Source organism: Oncorhynchus mykiss, chromosome 27 (assembly GCF_057628025.1).
Source record: "Oncorhynchus mykiss isolate SJ-2025 chromosome 27, ASM5762802v1, whole genome shotgun sequence".
NCBI lineage: Eukaryota > Metazoa > Chordata > Actinopteri > Salmoniformes > Salmonidae > Oncorhynchus > Oncorhynchus mykiss.
In genome coordinates this window covers 11,023,602-11,041,065 of record NC_143048.1, presented here as the reverse complement: position 1 = coordinate 11,041,065, position 17,464 = coordinate 11,023,602, and the positions used below count along the sequence as shown (strand labels likewise).

The following is a 17,464-nucleotide window of genomic DNA, read 5'->3' as shown; positions in this document are numbered from 1 at the left end:
ACCAACCTAAGTGTATGTAAACTTCTGACTTCAACTGTACATGGAATGCTATTGTGTTACAATAGTGTACTCAAAAGAAAACTCAAAGAGTTGTTTACACATTCTGTGTGATAAGTGCTAGGGGGTAGGTCTGGTATTTACAGTCATTACACAATGTGATTAGAGGGGTTAGTGTAGTGAATCACTGTGTCCTAGAGTGTTTGGAGATGCTTGTCTCAGCATACCGGTCAGCCCAAGTGAGGTGACTGGAGCATAGCACTTGGAGGAGAAGGAAACTGTCGGATGAGAACCAGGAGGAGTCAGCCATGTCTCTTACTGTCTGCTAATGATTGGGCTGCTGTGTGTCTCAGCATTAGGTGTCAAACTCAATAAGGCTCCCGATCTGCTTGCATAGCTCATTTGTGGCTCTGGGCAGCCGGATAGCAATTTACATGCTGTTGTCCTGCATAGCCCAGCAGCATGGCAGGAAATGATGTAATTTCCTACTCCTCCAGTCCAGTGGTGTGGTAACTGAACACAACGACCCCAGGAAAAGGGGCAGGGAGGTGTGGGGCTGGGGCGGTGACATGACACCACTTTGGGGACTCTCTCTTATAGGCCTACGAAGCACATCGCACCAATGCTATGGTGCATCACAGATCAGCTGTGTAAATAACCATCCCGCTCTCTCTGTTCGGGGCACTGCACGGCTTCCAGGAGCCTTTGCAGTGCTGAGTTGCCCGTTTAGAGGATGCGGGGGCGCTCCGCTTCCGGCCTGCCTCCTTGCTCATCCTTCCCTGTCCCGCTTGAGGAAGAGAAGTTGCGCCCAGCGATGCCATGGCTCCGCCGATACCCCTCCCCCAACAACACTCCATTATGGCCAAAGTTGCCTGCCAACGCAGCGGAAGGACATCTAAATATGAAACACAATGCAGCCAGGCACATCTCCCTTAAAGAGAGTGGGAGGTGGAAAATGACTGTTCTTCCTCCCTTTAGGAGGACACCACGTCTTCCACATGATGGGTGTCTCCCCCCAGACAGAGCCCTCAGCCTGGGCGTTACCTGTCACATGATGTAGCTGGTGGTGACGTGTCACAGAGGGTGTAACTGTGTCACCCACTGGGACGATTAGTCCGCCGTGGCTCAGCCTGCGCCCAATCACCACGTTAAGGTGAGAGGTCAGCCCCAAAATGCACCAAAACTGGATTGCCAGATGTTTGAGGGCTCTGCACAGAGATTTGACGGCCTATCCAGGAGTCATTAAAAGCACGAATTGGCCTGGAATGGGCAGTTCCACAGATGCTTAGCTAAGCTATACAGAACAGGGGAACACTTGTCTTTTGTTCCAAGGCACTTGCCCTCTAAGCCTGTCATAAGCAACAGGCCCAGCTAATGTATAGCAGTGGCACCACCCTTCCTCAGTGAAAACCACAAAGGGTATAATGTTGCGAGGGCCGCCTATGGGATCTATAAAGGCTTACATATTATGTAACTTTACCTTGAGGAATTTAGGGAGAAATGTTGGCCTTTTTTATTCCCAAAGGGAGTAAAATAAATTCTTCCCTCAAATAAAAGCACTGACTAAGCAGGATATGTAGTGTACTCTCTTTTCAAATTATGCAGGGTATCAACGCACCTGCAGAACTGCCATTAAGACGATCTCCAGTCATGTTGCTCAGAGCCTAGCAGCACAGAGGGTTATATTGTCCGGGGGTGTCAAGCATGAAGTAAAATATGAGCCTCCTTCCTGGATAGCAAAACCACAGTTCTCTCTGCAGTGAATTCAAAGCAGCATCATATGTTCCCCTTAAACTGCATGTCTAAGATCTAAGACCCCCATCTACGCCCACCACCTCCTCAGTCCTCGGCAGGCTTTCTATGGGTACTGTAGGTGGACACCTGAGCTCTAGAACCTCATCTCCCATTCTCTGGTACCCATTCAGCCTTTATCTAGACAGAAGAAGCCTAGCCTGGTCCCAGATCTGTTTGTGCTGTCGTGAAGCCAACTGCTATGGTTGTTGTCAATGTCAAACAGACATGGGACCAAGCTAGAGGCAGCCTGCCCGCCTTCACATCTAAGCGCGTGCGATCCAAAAGCAGAAAATCAAATAAGCAGAGGAGCATCCAACAACCTTCCCACAGCTCCACCAAAATCCCCCATATTCCTGCAGGCACAGCTGGGTCAAATTTGTTCCCCCCTTTCCTTCCTATCCTCTCCTTCCATCCTTTTCTCCATAATCCTAAGCTCAGCCACAACAAAGCAAACCTGGCCCTGACCCGGCCATGTCCTGAGAAAGCCTTTGGTCCCAGGCAAGCCCTCCAGGCCTCGGTCGGAGAGTGACATGGCGTCCATGTGAAGTGAGCGTCGGCCCAGAAACAAAGAGGCCTCCTCCCCAGCCACTCCCTCCCGTCAGCACATGCCCCGGCAGGGCTGGGACTGATCACATTAACTCATCCTGGGAGTCAATAGTGCACTGTACTCAAATTCCCCTTTCTCCTCATTGCTATGGACATTCAACTGACACTGACAAAACAAACACTAACCGGATCATAGGAAAAGTGCACTGCCTGGGTTGTCACTCCGGCAGAAAAGGCGGCTCTGCCCAGTTTGAATTATTTATTTTTTTACCAACTGATTGCTCGTTATACTGTTTTTCTATTTGCTGCCATAGTGAAACTGACTGTGTTACAGCTGGTGTGTTTCAAGGTCATATATTGAATATGAGAGGAAGCAGCATGCATTCCATCATGGCTAACATAGCCATTTGTTGCTAGGATCCTGAGCTGGACACAGTTTTCATAGCAGTTACTGCAGGACATGAGCCAGTGCTAGTTACAGTTTTATGGTCCAGGGGCCTTGGGGTTGTCATTTGGCAAGGCCTGGAAATCATTCACTAGGCTGTGGCCTGCACCTCCTATATGGCCCTGTTATCAAGGCGCTCTCGGATGCCGTCTGGACCGCTGTGAACTCAACCTAATGTGGACGCACCCAGCCAATCAGAGGAGTATGACACACAGAGATTACGACTGCCATGTTAGCTGGGTAACCAGAGAGGGCTGATGATGATGGGGAAAGTGGGTTGGAACAGGAGGCTGTGGGCTGAGGGCTTGGTCAGAATATGTTGTAATCTGACCCTAGCTTTCTGAATACCTGAGGCCAGGTTGGTTGCCACACTTATCTGATTGGAAGAACACCGAAGGGGACATCCCATGCGGAGGTACAGGGAGCAGTGTTGAGGTTGCTGTGGCTTTGTGCCCTTTCACGCTATACATATGTCACTGCTTTACTTTCAAGGTACAGATGGGTTGCAAGATGTGCTGTGGTTTCACCTATGAATATGTGTTTCCTTAGTTTCAATACCTATCATGACTGCATCCTCTTTTCTTTATTCTGTCTTGAATGATTTAGTATCAACATGCTGCATCTTTGATTGAGGGATCATTCAAATGTAGCTCTCAATTTGTCTGAAACAGTTGGCAAAGAGTCTGAATAGTCACTCACTCTCCATTACTCAGGTATTTCCTGACACCTGAGCACAGCCACACAGTCTACTTAGCCGAGCACAGGCTGTTTTTCTTTCTGGAATCAATGCCACAGTACTGATGTCCGCAAACATACACTGTCCGTTCTTTTTTCCTTAGCTCCTGGCTCTTTTAATAAGGACCAGTCTAGAAACAAACAGCCTCAAGGAACAAAGGCTTGTTCCATGTTGAAGGAGGGCCCAACTCTTTACAGAGGGATGGCCTGGTGAGAATGTTACTGCTACTGCTCTTAAACCATCTTCTCCTAATTGTTTTATTTAACTAGGCAAGTCAGTTAAGAAGAAATTCATTGGGTTAACTGCCTTGTTCAGGGGCAGAACGGCAGATTTTTACCTTGTCAGCTCGGGGATTCGATCCGGCAACCTTTCTTATGAAGACAATGATAGTGTTAAATATTTACCAGCTTCAACATAACCCTGAAAATACCTTTAAAGTAGAGGTTTCAGTTTTGTAAAATGAGGAAATGAATCTAACAAGCGATGACTGAAAGAAACAAGAGTTCCCTACTGGTCATGTCTTTGTGATTTAAGGGGGCTAACAACCACCGTCACTGTTCTGCTGCACAACAGTTTGTGCTGACAGCTGAGAGAACAATGCCAGAAAGAGCTGTGTTTTCCCCTAACAAACATGGTCAAATAAACAAATATAACGCCTCTTCGCTGTGGGTCAGCTGGAGGGGGGGGGGTTCAACCAAGAAATAACACACATGTTTGAAACACACAGAGTGGAGCACGCATCCCATTCCTCCTCCATGGATCCCTCTTTCATCACTCTCTTCGTACGGCACTCATGCATGGATCCCCGGGGCGAGGTGTAATGGTGTAAAGCTTTGATATGACAGCCTGTATGGCTGAATCTCTAAGGCGATAAGGCCATTCTGTCCTGCTTCACTAGTCTCAGATATGTCATGGGGCCCAGTGGCGCAGGTAGAATGGCATGAACATGGAGAAGCAGCATCTACAGTGGGGAGAACAAGTATTTGATACACTGCCGATTTTGCAGGTTTTCCTACTTACAAAGCATGTAGAGGTCTGTAATTTGTATCATAGGTACACTTCATGCAAATTCATTTTAATTTTAATTTTTAATTACTTAAAAATCATACAATGTGATTTTCTGGATTTTTGGATTTAGATTCCATCTCTCACAGTTGAAGTGTACCTATGATAAAAATTACAGACCTCTACATGCTTTGTAAGTAGGAAAACCTGCAAAATCGGCAGTGTATCAAATACTTGTTCTCCCCACTATATATAAAGACTCAGAATGTGTGACATGTCCTCTGGGTCACATCAATGGAGGCATGAAGTCAACAGCCTGTAAACAACACATCTCAGTGATATTTTGAGTGTGATACGATGGTATTTGGACAGCTTGCTTAGTGAAAGGCCAGGATAAAGAGTGAACATGTCTGATCCTGAGCTCTCAGCAGTTTCTATGTGCTGTTGGTGAAGCTGGTTAAAAGGACTTGTACATTCTTTATAAAAAATTGTTTTAAATGGGACTGTTGCTACCACTTTTAGCCTTACCTTTACTCTTCACACAGAGAGACAGGCACATCCTGTTGGTATTAAACATGAAAGCTGATCTCTAGCCATGCTGACATGGTGGTGCACCATTACCGAGTTCCCTCACGCTATCCCGAACGTTAAGCTCTGGATTATTCAATTCAGACTCACGGAATCAAGTTCTATGCTTTTTTTTTCTATGCCACATCTTACATCGAATATCTCTGTGGGAAACCCTTAGGTTGGTCCTCCTGCATGGGGATGACCGCATCGCTCAGCCGTGGCCTAGTTGGACCTGGTCTCCTCTATCCCAGCGACATCTTTCTCCCATTGTTTCCAAAGTGTCCAAAAACAGCCCCAGACATTGAGACATTCATAGCATCATCTCTGTTGTGAAAATAGCAGCACACTGCGGAGAATATAAGCGGGATTGATTGTTTACTGGAAGGGAGGCTGACCCTGTTTTATGGTAGACCTGTGAAACATGGAATGCTCAGCTGAATTGAAGTAAACCTTGGCCATGACTATCAACTAACTGTTTGGGTTATTATCGGCCATGATCTCCATGCATTTTTTCAGTATCTTATCTCTTCAAATGTAATGGGGGGATAGCATACCCTACTGGTTCAGTTACCAATCAACAGTCATCATAAGACCCCCGTTGGAATAATTTAGAGTGGATCCCAGTGCATACTGGCTGACCCTTAGTAACCCAGTGCTCCACTGAGGGCTGTCCTTACCTGAGAGGGGCTCCCTTGGCTTCACCTCCTCCACCACTTCCTCCTCCACCACCTCCTCTTCATGAGACGAGTGGTCGGCCACGGACTCCCTCTTCAGCTTACCCAGGCCCACCATCTTCATGAAGGAGAGCCGGCGGCTGGAAGAGTCGCCCCCCTCGCTCTCTGAGCACAGCTCCCCGTTGGGCAGGCTTTCCTTGCGAAGGCTCTCCCTGCACTTCCCTGCAAATCTGTGCAGAGAAGAGGTGGAATTGAGGGTTAAGGGGTTATGTTATAGGAGATGTGGGCTGGGCTCAACATCCTCTACTAAACCACTCCTCAACAGCTTTTCTCTACACCTCTCGTACCTGAGTAAGCTTCCCTCTACACCTCTCGTACCTGAGTAAGCTTCCCTCTACACCTCTCGTACCTGAGTAAGCTTCCCTCTGAGCTCCGTCGGCCCTTCTTCTTCTTCTCTGAGGTGGGGGTGCTTGCTACGGACCCCTGAGGGGAAGGGGTGGCAGTGCCCTTACTGCGGCCTGACATACGGAGCCCCTTGCCCAGCTTGCCCAGAGTCTTCAGCGGGGAGACGCCTCGGATACGGTCCAGGGTGCCCTTGAACGAACTCTTCCCGCCACGTCTCTCCTCGTTCGCCTCGTTCTCATCCTCCTCGTCTTCGAAGGGGTTACGGTCTCGTGGCGCTCCCCCGTCCAGGAGTGAGTTTGCCTGAGCCCATTTCTCATTGCCACTGGGCTCCTCAAAGGCGCTGGATTTCAGGTTCAGGCTCATTTTGCGAAGGATCAGCTCGCCACGCGTGTTCTCCAACTCCCCGTTTACCCTGCTGCCTCCCTTCAGCCGCGCTGGGAGGTTCTTGAGGATGGGCATGCTTCCACTTGGGGTTTAAACTAAGGAACAGACAGAGAAAGAGATGTGGAATGATTACTTAGGACCTCTTCCAAGAGATGCTTCCTTTAAATTGGACCTGAATAAAACTGATAGCACAGTATGTCACACATCTTTCTTTGTTCATTTTAATAGGCTACCTAATAAGATTTTGTCTGATACAGCTAACGAGGATAGTTACTAAAGTAACTCAGATATACAGTTTACGATAACAGTCATCTGTTCACCCAGTGTCATCGCCCCACCCTTGTGCCGGGTAATAGGATAGTTCAGATACAGGATGGTTATCAGCAATCATTAATCATCTTTAAAGAGAGAGTCTATCTGATAAAACATTAACAGGTAACCTTCTGCCTTTACCACCCAAACAGGAATCACCATGGAAACACCAACCTTGCTTCCGTTTGGGTGGAAAGACAGTTGTGAATAGATGTGCTATGCTATCATGGTCATGTGGCTGAGGTCCAGGATCTGGGCCTATTTTATTAGGTTTCAGATCCTTGTTCTACTTGTTTATGTGCTACAGTCTTTGATGCCCTTTGACCCTTTTCAATAAAACATGTTTGTCCCTCTTCATGGGCTTCCTGCCACACCGAGAGCCCTGGGATATTTACGTCTGGTGACAAGGGGAAGGGACAACGCTGAATCACTTCCCTCTTATGTGTATGTGTGTGCTCAACAAGCTTTGGGAAAATAATGGAGACCGCTATTTCCGTGCCCTTACTTTTGGGGAAATTGAAAGTGACCTCTGAGAACATTTGAGTGGAAAGTCCTGAATTGATCACTTGAAAACTCAAGAGACCTCTGCTCACCAGTTTACAATGTTCTCCTTCCTACTCCTACTGATACCAGATACAAATATAAAAAGTATTGATTTTGTTCTAATGAATAAAAATTCCATGATGAATTCTGGGTAAACTATAAACTAAGTCAAACATTATGAATGGTACGCTTGGGATATAGCATATACTAAAACACATTCCATATTAGATTTTAAAAAATGACTTGATTTATGATGTTTCACAGTAACGTGCATGGCTTTACACAAATTATTATGGCCAGGGCATTTTCAATTCCCAAAGAAGACCTATTGTTTTGTAGCGTCCCTAAGTGTTTTAGAATGACAGTGCTTCTGGATGCTTTTTCCATGTGGGTAGCTGGGGCATTCAAGGTGTCCATGTACAATCAGAGAGCCAACCTTCAGGGGAACTACACTGAGAATGTTGTGATATTGTATAGAAGCTTCATACACAGCTGAACTTATTTAGACCAGGTCGCCGGCTTGGAAAAAGACCCACCTGTCTAGAGAGGGGAAGTTAACCATGGGGCAAAGGAAACTGCTACGACTGAAACGTACGACTGATGACTGGTTTGTGGCAAAAGGGATATTACATAACAGTGAACCCTTTCACTTTTGTTTACACAACATGAACTTAGCCTATACATTGGCTATATGAGTCCAAAAGATGTGACCGAATAGGGTTATAAAATGTGTTATTACACACCCTTACTAATGAAGTTAGATCTTGTCCATTTGGTTCCATGTCATGACTTGCAAGAAAAGCCATGTGAGCAAACAACAAGACGCAAGCGCAACTAGCGGCGTGACAACAAGGAAACAAAAAAAGATACCGAATAGTTCTGCAAAGCAAATGCCAGGCCTATCCTTGACCTTTGGTAGTCAACACAAAGCCTCATGAACAATGGCTTTCTAAATTCACAGATATCAACATGAAACGTGATGTCGACAACCCGAGTTACGTAAAGCATGTGGCATTGCAGACAGTCGGTGACACCAGCGACACGGATGTCTGATAAGCTTTCGAGAGCGGCTGTAACAAGTGGTCCCGTGGACAGCCCTCCCTGTTGTTTATCCCGTGCTCTCCCACACCTCCTCATCTACTCAGCTACTAAAGCCACACTGCAATTCCTGCTCTAATTATAACCTAATCAGAGCTGCCATTATGAAAGCAGCGGTTAGATCACTGGGGGAGATACGGGGACCACTTTCCCAGACTAACTCCACTTCCTGTCTCGTCCAGGACCAAGTAGCAGACAAAAGGGACAGGTTCCCATTGGTCCCTTCCTCTCCACCTCTCCAACAGGCCAACAGCACAACCCACCAGCCAGGCCAGACATCTCTGTTTCGTTAACACACACTATCGAGGGTCTCATCTCTCTTGACACAGATAAACTTCAAAAGCTTGTACATCATGTCCTTCTGGATTGGCTGGATATGTATGATGCCAATGTGTTTTTTTTATAGCCATATCAACAAATAACACTATTTAATCTCATGTCTTGAATAGGCCTACACTCAGGCTTGAACTTCAGCTATTTAACATTTTAGAATACGTTTGAACTGTCGAACTGAACACAATAGTGTGTAATTGAAGACTTCACTTGGTCCAAAGTCCCCTCTCTGCAGACATCTTGTCTCTTCAGAAGGGAGAGAGCGGGCATCAGGCTACTGCAGAGAGGCCAGGCCTACCGTCAAGATGTGTCAGATATGAGGGGCTCCGCTGCGGCTCCATTCTGGCCTAAGGCCACTCAATGAAGGCAGCGGTTAGAGGACAGGCCCAATATTGTTGGAAGGGCCCCAAAAACATACGGTCTTGTATAACTTTCCTTGAGGACAGAAGCTGTTCTGAGAGTGACAGGGTTATGGAGACTGGCGACATGGGTCGGTGAATCCAATAAAACATATTAGCAACATAGGAAATACCTATATGAGTAAGTACGATTAGTTTGGAAAGGCTGCTTTTTTTTCTCTCAATTCTATCAACTATCTATCAAATGTATCAACATGTGATTTCGCCCCTCAACGTCCTTGATTGACCAGATTTCCTCTCAATCAAGGCTTCCAATCTCAGTGTTGGCTATGAACAATGAACTCTAATACCTTGCCAATCATCAGGATAATGTTAAAGGATGAAGCAAAGCAGTTCACTATCATATCAGCATTGCTCAGTAGCTGCAACAGTTCACATAATGGCTGTGCGTGCCCTACAAGACCTCTGCTAAGATTGTGTTTTTTCCATGACACTTCCCTTATTTCAACATATTTAGGGCAGTAAATTGTTAACTGACACAGGGCTGGCTGTGAGCAGAGCTAAATGGGGGGGGGGGGGGGGGGGGGGGGGTAGATCTAAAGGGGGGGAATTTCTTCTGCAGGAAGAAAATATGTCACAGTCAGCTCATTTAGAGTTCAGTTCTCCTGAGAGTACAGAGGAATAAATCATGAATCATGAAAATACTTGAGTTTATAAAGAGAGTTAATAAATCATATTTATTCGACAAAGGTTTGGCCTGAGTTGTCTCAGAATAAATATGACTTATTAACTGATCAGGTTAGTCTCTAACGCAGAACCCTGAGCATGACTCTCTTTAGAAACTCAAGCATTTTCAAGAGATTCGGGAATGAGTCACATGCCTCAATTAGCTACAGATTGTAACACCAGATAATGTGTAATAATTGTTCAACTGTCTATTATTACAATCTGTAGCTAATCCCAGACCAGAGTTTGTCATAGCCTACTGCCACAAAAATATAACACAAATGCTAAAAATCGGAGATGATCTCTGCAAAAACCTTTCAATTAAAGACCCCCCAAAATACAGCACTTTATGTTTCATCATACACAACATAACAACACTGAAAACGTCTAAATGTATCACATTTCCCTAGACATTACTGTTTGTAGGTTAATGCCAGTTGTCAATGTCATCAGTGTCAGTCTATTAGTAACATAATCATAATGGATATCCAATAACAATCTGAGAAACACACAGGTGAAACAGGTGAATCTACTTACATGATTCATGATTAGTCGCTTATTAAAAACATGCACCAAAAATACAAACAAAAGTGAAATCCTTGAGCTAGTCAAAACCAAGATAAGGTCGTCTCGTCAGGTGAGAGACTGCTGCGCTCAGTGCGCTGCGGAGAGTTCCATAAAGCTTTCACCCTTTATTTTCTGTGGGCTGGTTTCTGAACTCCTCGCCTATCGCTGTCACTCGCAGCAGCCGCGTTGGCATCGCGCAAAGGCATTGACAACTGTGCGACTGAGTTCTCCAGAGTTGCTGTTATAATCAAGTTCCTAAGTTTTATCTTACAGACTTGTAATGCCACTCTGTCTTTTCCGCGCGTTTCCATTAAAATAGTATACATCCGCGTAATGGAAGAAAAAAACACAGATGGGATTCCCCTTGAATTTCCAATTAGGTGCTACAGTGCTACACTACACCTGTCACATTATGACCCAGGATCAGCCAATATCATGAGCTTCTGGCAATCATCCCAACTGATGATTTATTAGGAATGTGGACAGTTTATTCACGAAAGAAATGCAGTATGAAATGTTATGTGTTCTGCATTACATTATTGTGTTATGCAAGCCTACCTATCATGATGAGCATTGATGGCAATATTCAATGACGGATATTGTAGGATAGGTGTTGCCATAGAGTTAGAATTGAATCCTAACAGGCTCCCTACACATATTTTTTCCAAAAGAACATGTCCATTAAAACCTCCACAGGATTGGTGGGTCCCCCGTTGGACAGTTGAACTAACGTAGGCTAATGTGATTAGCATGAGATTGGAAGTGACAAGAAAATTTACCAGGACTGATATTGTCAGAAAGCTTACATTCTTGTTAATCTAACTGCGCTGTCCAATTTACAGTAGCTATTACAGTGAAAGAATAACATGCAATCGTTTGAGGAAAGTGCACAGTTATGAACTTGAAAATGTATTAATAAACCAATTAGGCATATTTGGGCAGTCTTGATGCAATGCAATGGTTCATTGGATCAGCCTAAAACTTTGCACATTCACTGCTGCCATCTAGTGGCCAAAATCTAAACTGTGTCTGGGCTGGAATAATACATTATGGCCTTTCTTTTGCATTTCAAAGAGAATGGTACAAAAAAATACAAAAAAACGCATGTTTTTTCTTTGTATTATCTCTTATCTCTTACCAGATCTACTGTTTTATATTCCCCTACAAACAATTCCACAAACGTCAAAGTGTTTCCTTTCAAATGGTATCAAGAATATGCATGCCCTTGCTTCAGGTCCTGAGCTATAGGCAGTTAGATTTGGGTATGTCATTTTAGGCAAAAATTGAAAGAAAAGGGCTGATCCTTTAAGATTGAATGTAAAAGTTCACCTTGTGCCTTGTGAACGGATGGAGCACACCCCTCAACAGGTCAATGCCCTGTCTCTGCCCTTCTCTCACTGGCCTGTAAGTTGTCCAGAACAAACGGCCTCAGCACGCGCTGAGAGGAAGTCCCTCAAATACAAATCAGTTCACTCTCAAAAAGACAATAGGAGTTGTGTACGAGTGCGTCTCGGCGGGATACATTTCATTTGTGGCAGCCAATATGGACGCCATTGTTTGGAGCCGTGTTGGACGAAGCACCCCAGACGACATAAACTCCCGTTTCCCTCGCAATTCAGGCACTCAATGTCAACATTGAGAAATCAGTTTGAGCCTGGGAGGCTGAGAGTACGGTAAACAATTGGGTAAAGCTTAGCCGCTGATGTATTGATGCATAAACAAAGGATGGTCCGGAGAGTACCCTTTTGGCCTGGCTGACCTGGAAAACCATCTTAACATTCTACAAGGTTAAGTCGTGGGGGCAAGTCAGAGAGTCTAATACACATTCATCACAAATATTTACTCTCCATAGCTGGTGGACACTTAGAATAGCAATAGTTTCTTATAAGTGTTTTTTTGCACAACACTCACCAAACAAGCATCAACCTTTTAGGGATTTTGACTTTGAAAATGGATGGCGATACTGATTAACTTGGGCTGCCGCTGGACACAGACTCTGAACCGGTATAATGAGAGGCACCACCAGTCACCTTGGCTAAGGCAGTTGGCCTGCAGTTCTGGACAGTTGTGTACTCAGTTACCCCACCTCACATAGTGCCAAGTCATGGTGGAATACCACTGTGCACGATAACTTATTTGTCAGGACCAATGAATTGCATGAAGATACTCTACAGCAGGGGAGTCAAACTCATTCCATGGCGGGCCTGGTGTCTGCGGGTTGAGAGTACTGCATGGATGAGAGTTGGAATGAAAGATATCATCTTTGCCACTTTTCAGCATTCCATTGAGTGAGTCCCCGCACGTCCTGTCCCAAACAGACCGAACTAATCAATTACAGAGCAGTGATTGGATCTGTCTGAGTGGAAGCACTGTGAGCACACCACTAGTCAGGTCTGTTCCTGTTGATTGCCATGGGGGTGGCGAGAGGGACAGGAAACATGGCTCCTGGCAGCACATCTAAGGCCTGCCGTGAATACAGAGTGGCTATTTCACTGTGTGCCTTGGCTTCTATATGGAGGAGCCTGCAATTGGAGTGTATTTCAGGCTTTAGGGAACAGGAAATAGCAACGCATAAGATTGCCTTCTTCATTGTTAAGTGCAACATTCTCTCTCTGTCTCTCCATCCTTTTCCCCAAGCTGTCACCACAGTCCACCTTGGCAGCGTTTCAACGGTTTCGCAACGGCCCCCAGCAGACCTGTTGGTTCATGTTGGATCCTAAACGGCCAGATGTACTATTATTTTGGTTTTAGATAGGGAGTTATCTTCAGGTCATCTTCCTGACTGCGGAAGATAGGTAACAGAATGAGGGTAGTTCTAGTTGCTCAATTCTTTTTGTTGTAGAAGTTCTACCACTGAGGTTGAGGAATTCCTAAACGAACAAGATTATATAATGTTATTAGAAAAGGGTTCCATCTTTTGCGTTAACTTTCACATTCTCAAACTCTGCAGAAATAGGCAGGTAGCATTTTGCTACTGATAAGCTATAAGATGCTAAAAACAAATCCAATCAGGACATTTTTGTTGTTTGTCGCCATGGTTATGTAACATTCCCCAATGCAGCACCTGTGTGTGGGGTCAACAGGGGGCGCTCCAATCATAGCCTGCCTGCATCCTGTACTGATCGCCCCACACGGGCCACAGGAAGCCCCCTCGGAGCACCTCTACCACCCCTCACTGAGTGAAGGGCCCCTATTGAATGCCCTCGGTTCATCAGTCTCAGTGCATCAATCTGTCCCCTGTCCCACTCAAACACACACAGCCAACAGCACAGGAGGAATTAAGGTTATCCTTTATTTGCGCTGACTGCAGTAAGTAGCATCCTGGTGCCTTCACGATTCACCCATCTGGGGAGCGGATAGACGTCAGACTCGTTTCCCTGACCTGAAGAGGTTTAGAGTGTTCTAATTCAATGCTAATTCAGGTGGACGGAGGAGGAAGGTAGCCAGCCTATCACTCAGCAGGCGAGTCATTTGTAATGTAGACTGTAGGAATAAGAGGATAAAAAAGGATCTCACAGAACCATTTTTGTCACCAAAGGGTGCGCTGTAATGGCTTGGTGACAAACATAATCATGTACAGTATACTCCCACACATCCCATGTTTCTCTCTCTGCCTCAGCTTTTCCTTCCTGAGTTAAACTCTTTTGTAATCATGACATTGGTTCCGCTGACCTTGGCAACATGGCCATGATGTCCTTAGTTTGGCAGGCCTTGTTGTTGACAATTAAGTTGCTCTTTGTTTGTCACGTTTGTATTGCTTGCTTTTGTTTACTGGTCATAGTACACCGTGAAAATAGAAAGACTCATAACACCATGATTGTGCAATGAAACCATGAAAAGTAATGCCTCTAAGCTGAGATGTGGTGTTCGGAGCGTGTTGGAATGTAAAACCCAAATGAACAGTACCAGTCAAAAGATTGGACACACCTACTCATTCAAGGGTTTTTCTTGATTTGTTTTACTATTTTCTACATTGTAGAATAATAGTGAAGACATCAAAACTATGAAATAACACATATGGAATCATGTAGTAACCAAAAAAGTGTGAAACAAATCTAAATCTATTTAATATTTGAGATTCTTCAAAGTAGCCACCTTTTGCATTGATGACAGCTTTGCACACTCTTGGCATTCTCCTTGGAGTTGGTGGCAGCTCAGTTGCCACTAGTTTTGGCGTTACAAAGCAACTCATTTTAACGGTGTAGCTATCCACTTAACACACTTTATAGCCTGGAAACATCGTATTATCTCTCATAAGGTACTGTGACTGCTATATCTACTGCGTTACTGTACTGACTACAGCATTATGTAATACCACACCATGTACCATCACTTAGGCTAGACAGAAACTTTTACATGGTAAGTTTTGAAGTACTGGTGAGATCGTTCAATGTTGAAATCCTTAGTGGCAACAGGTCTTGTTCCCTTGAACTGTCCTAACTGTAATTGTCTAGGTGTACCTCTGTGACTAATGGGGGCCTTGGTTGCATGGTTCCTCACTGTGAGACATCTCACAAGAAGGCCTATACTGGCCACTGTACATTGGCTTATATTAAGCTACTGTTCATATGTTGCATCTTTAGACTTTGTCATTGTCGCTCTAATGTTTATAGAAAAGGTTATTGAGATTTTCCCGTGACTGTGCGTGCGTCACGAACATGCAGGGATAAACAATACAGACAACAGAGATTCCCTGAAGGACACTCAGATAACCATCAATGACTCATCAGATTATCAGATACTCCCTCAACACTGGACATGTGGTCAGCGGTCAGTGTAATTCAAATGTGCTACACCGCATCAAACAAGGCTTTCATACCATTGAAACATGGATTAAAACGGCACCGAAGTTAAAGCTTCACCCACGAAATTCTGTAAAAAAAATAATTATACAATGCACTCTTCACATTTCATCCATAAAACATGATATAAACAGCCAACAGATGAACAGCTGTGGATAGTCCACTATGTGGGCTGTTTCTAGAAGGACTAAAGTGGAGCAAATCTGCTCTGTATGTACAGTGCATTCAGAAGGCCATCAGACCCCTTGACTTTTTCCACATTTTGTTACGTTACAGCCTTATTCTAAAACTGATTCAATTGTTTTTTTCCCCCTCTTCATCAATCTACACAAAAATACCCCATAATGACAAAGCAAAAACAGACTTTTAGAATTTATTGCAAATTTAATTAAAATACTTTGTACTTTGTTGAAGTACTCAAGTAGTCAGTACTTTGTTGAAGCACCTTTGGCAGCGATTACAGCTTAGGTATGACGCTACAAGCTTGGCACACCTGTATTTGGCTGTGTGCTTAGGGTTGTTGTCCTATTGGAAGGTGAACCCTATTAGATGTTCCAGAGCCCCAGTCTGAGGTCCTGAGCGCTCTGGAGCAGGTTTTCATCAAGGATCTCTCTGTACTTTACTCCATTCATCTTTTCAGAGTGACCATCGGGTTCTTGGTCACCTCCCTGACCAAGGCGTTTCTCCCCCAATTGCTCAGTTTGGCCGGGTGGCCAGCTCTTGGAAGAGTTTTGGTGGTTCCAAACTTCTTCAATTGAAGAATGATGGAGGCCACTGTGTTCTTGGGGACCTTCAATGCTGCAGACATTTTTTGGTACCCTTCCCCAGATCTGTACCTTGACACAATATTGTCTCTGCGCTCTACTGACAATCCCTTCGACCTCATGGCTTGGTTTTTGCTCCGACATGCACTGTAAACTGTGGGACCTTATATAAGGTGTATAAATTAGCAAACATTACGAAAAACCTGTTTTCAATTTGTCTTTATGGGGTGTTGCGTGTAGATTGATGAGGATTTTTTGTATTTATTTAATCCATTTTAGAATAAGACTGTAACATAACAAAATGTGGAAAAAGGGAAGGGGTCTGAATACTTTCCGAAATGCACTGTATATTCCTGTAGTTATCGATGCATGGCTTTTCCTGATCCACAAGGCTTTGGAGCCCTGTCTGTATTATAAGTGCTGCAATACATGATAACAAAATACTTATATTGGAGGAAGTTATATTTAAATTATGGTATTCTATAGGCCCTAGTAAAGACACAACAGCAGACGCATAAATATTCCATAAAGACTATACATGAAACAACAGTGATGTACTGTATGACTCTGAAAAAAGCAAACAGAATGTTATCCACTGAATACTGCCGCTCACTGGTCTCTCATTGGTCTCCGCTCTGACCAATACGGAACCCAAGCCCTGCTCTCTATGAGTGGGTGAGGACACATGCTTCTGAGGAGAGCTCTGACTGGAGCCCAACCAAACCAGGGGCACCTGGACAACATGAAACTGAGATGAAAAGTCTAAAATGGCATCACCCGGGGCCCAGAGTCCAGCTCTTACCTTGTTATGCTGTTAAAAAGGGGATCCCTGTGATTCTCACAGCAGTGGCATCCCTGGCCACACGGGCAATGTAGCTGGTCGAAGTGGGTGTGTGAGTGGCTGTGTCCTCACAGGTCCGACAGCTCAGAAGTAATGCCTGCTTCTCCGTTCCAGAGGCTCGTCTGGACTCCAGGGCTGGCGTTGGCCATTTCCTGCCTATAGCGCAAGATGCTTTTTCCTGAGGAAGCGGGCCATCCCATTTTTGCCCCCCCAACCCTGCCTCCTCCTCCACAGCGAGCTACAGGCCCCTCAGGGAGAGAGGCTGATTATACTAATTGCCTTTGGAGAGGGGGGGGGGGGGGGGGGGGGGGGGGGGTTATTGTGGCTAGACTTTCATTTCGTTTATTAATTTGTTTGTTTGTTTTAGACCCATATGTATATTGAATCCCCCCACCTCATAGAGATTATCTATTTTAAGTAATCTACCATAGGCAACCCCCCTATGCCCTATCCACCGGATCTAGGATTTGTTTTGGAGTATTCTCCCGTCACCTAGTTGTTTTGAACTTTGTTTATGAACGTATTCTGCAATGAACACACCTACACACGGATGTGGTCATAGA

At 44.9% G+C, this 17,464-nt stretch overlaps 1 protein-coding gene across 3 annotated transcripts in view; it reads right to left on the bottom strand.

Moving 5' to 3' along the window:
* LOC110507509 (exocyst complex component 3-like protein 2) overlaps window positions 1–17,055 on the bottom strand; it is a 36,419-nt gene extending 19,364 nt beyond the window's left edge. Inside the window, exons 1-3 of one of the 3 annotated variants that reach the window (XM_036964978.2) lie at window positions 16,863–17,055; window positions 6,177–6,651; window positions 5,771–5,997 (exon numbers count right to left, since the gene is read on the bottom strand). In XM_036964978.2, the coding sequence (XP_036820873.2) occupies window positions 5,771–5,997; window positions 6,177–6,631 (682 nt within the window). In that variant the 5' untranslated portion in view covers window positions 6,632–6,651; window positions 16,863–17,055. Of the gene's footprint in view, window positions 1–5,770; window positions 5,998–6,114; window positions 6,652–10,464; window positions 10,920–16,862 lie in introns of those variants that run through there. The other 2 variants (XM_036964977.2, XM_090224419.1) reach the window with 2 other exon arrangements.
* Window positions 17,056–17,464: the final 409 nt, after the last annotated feature.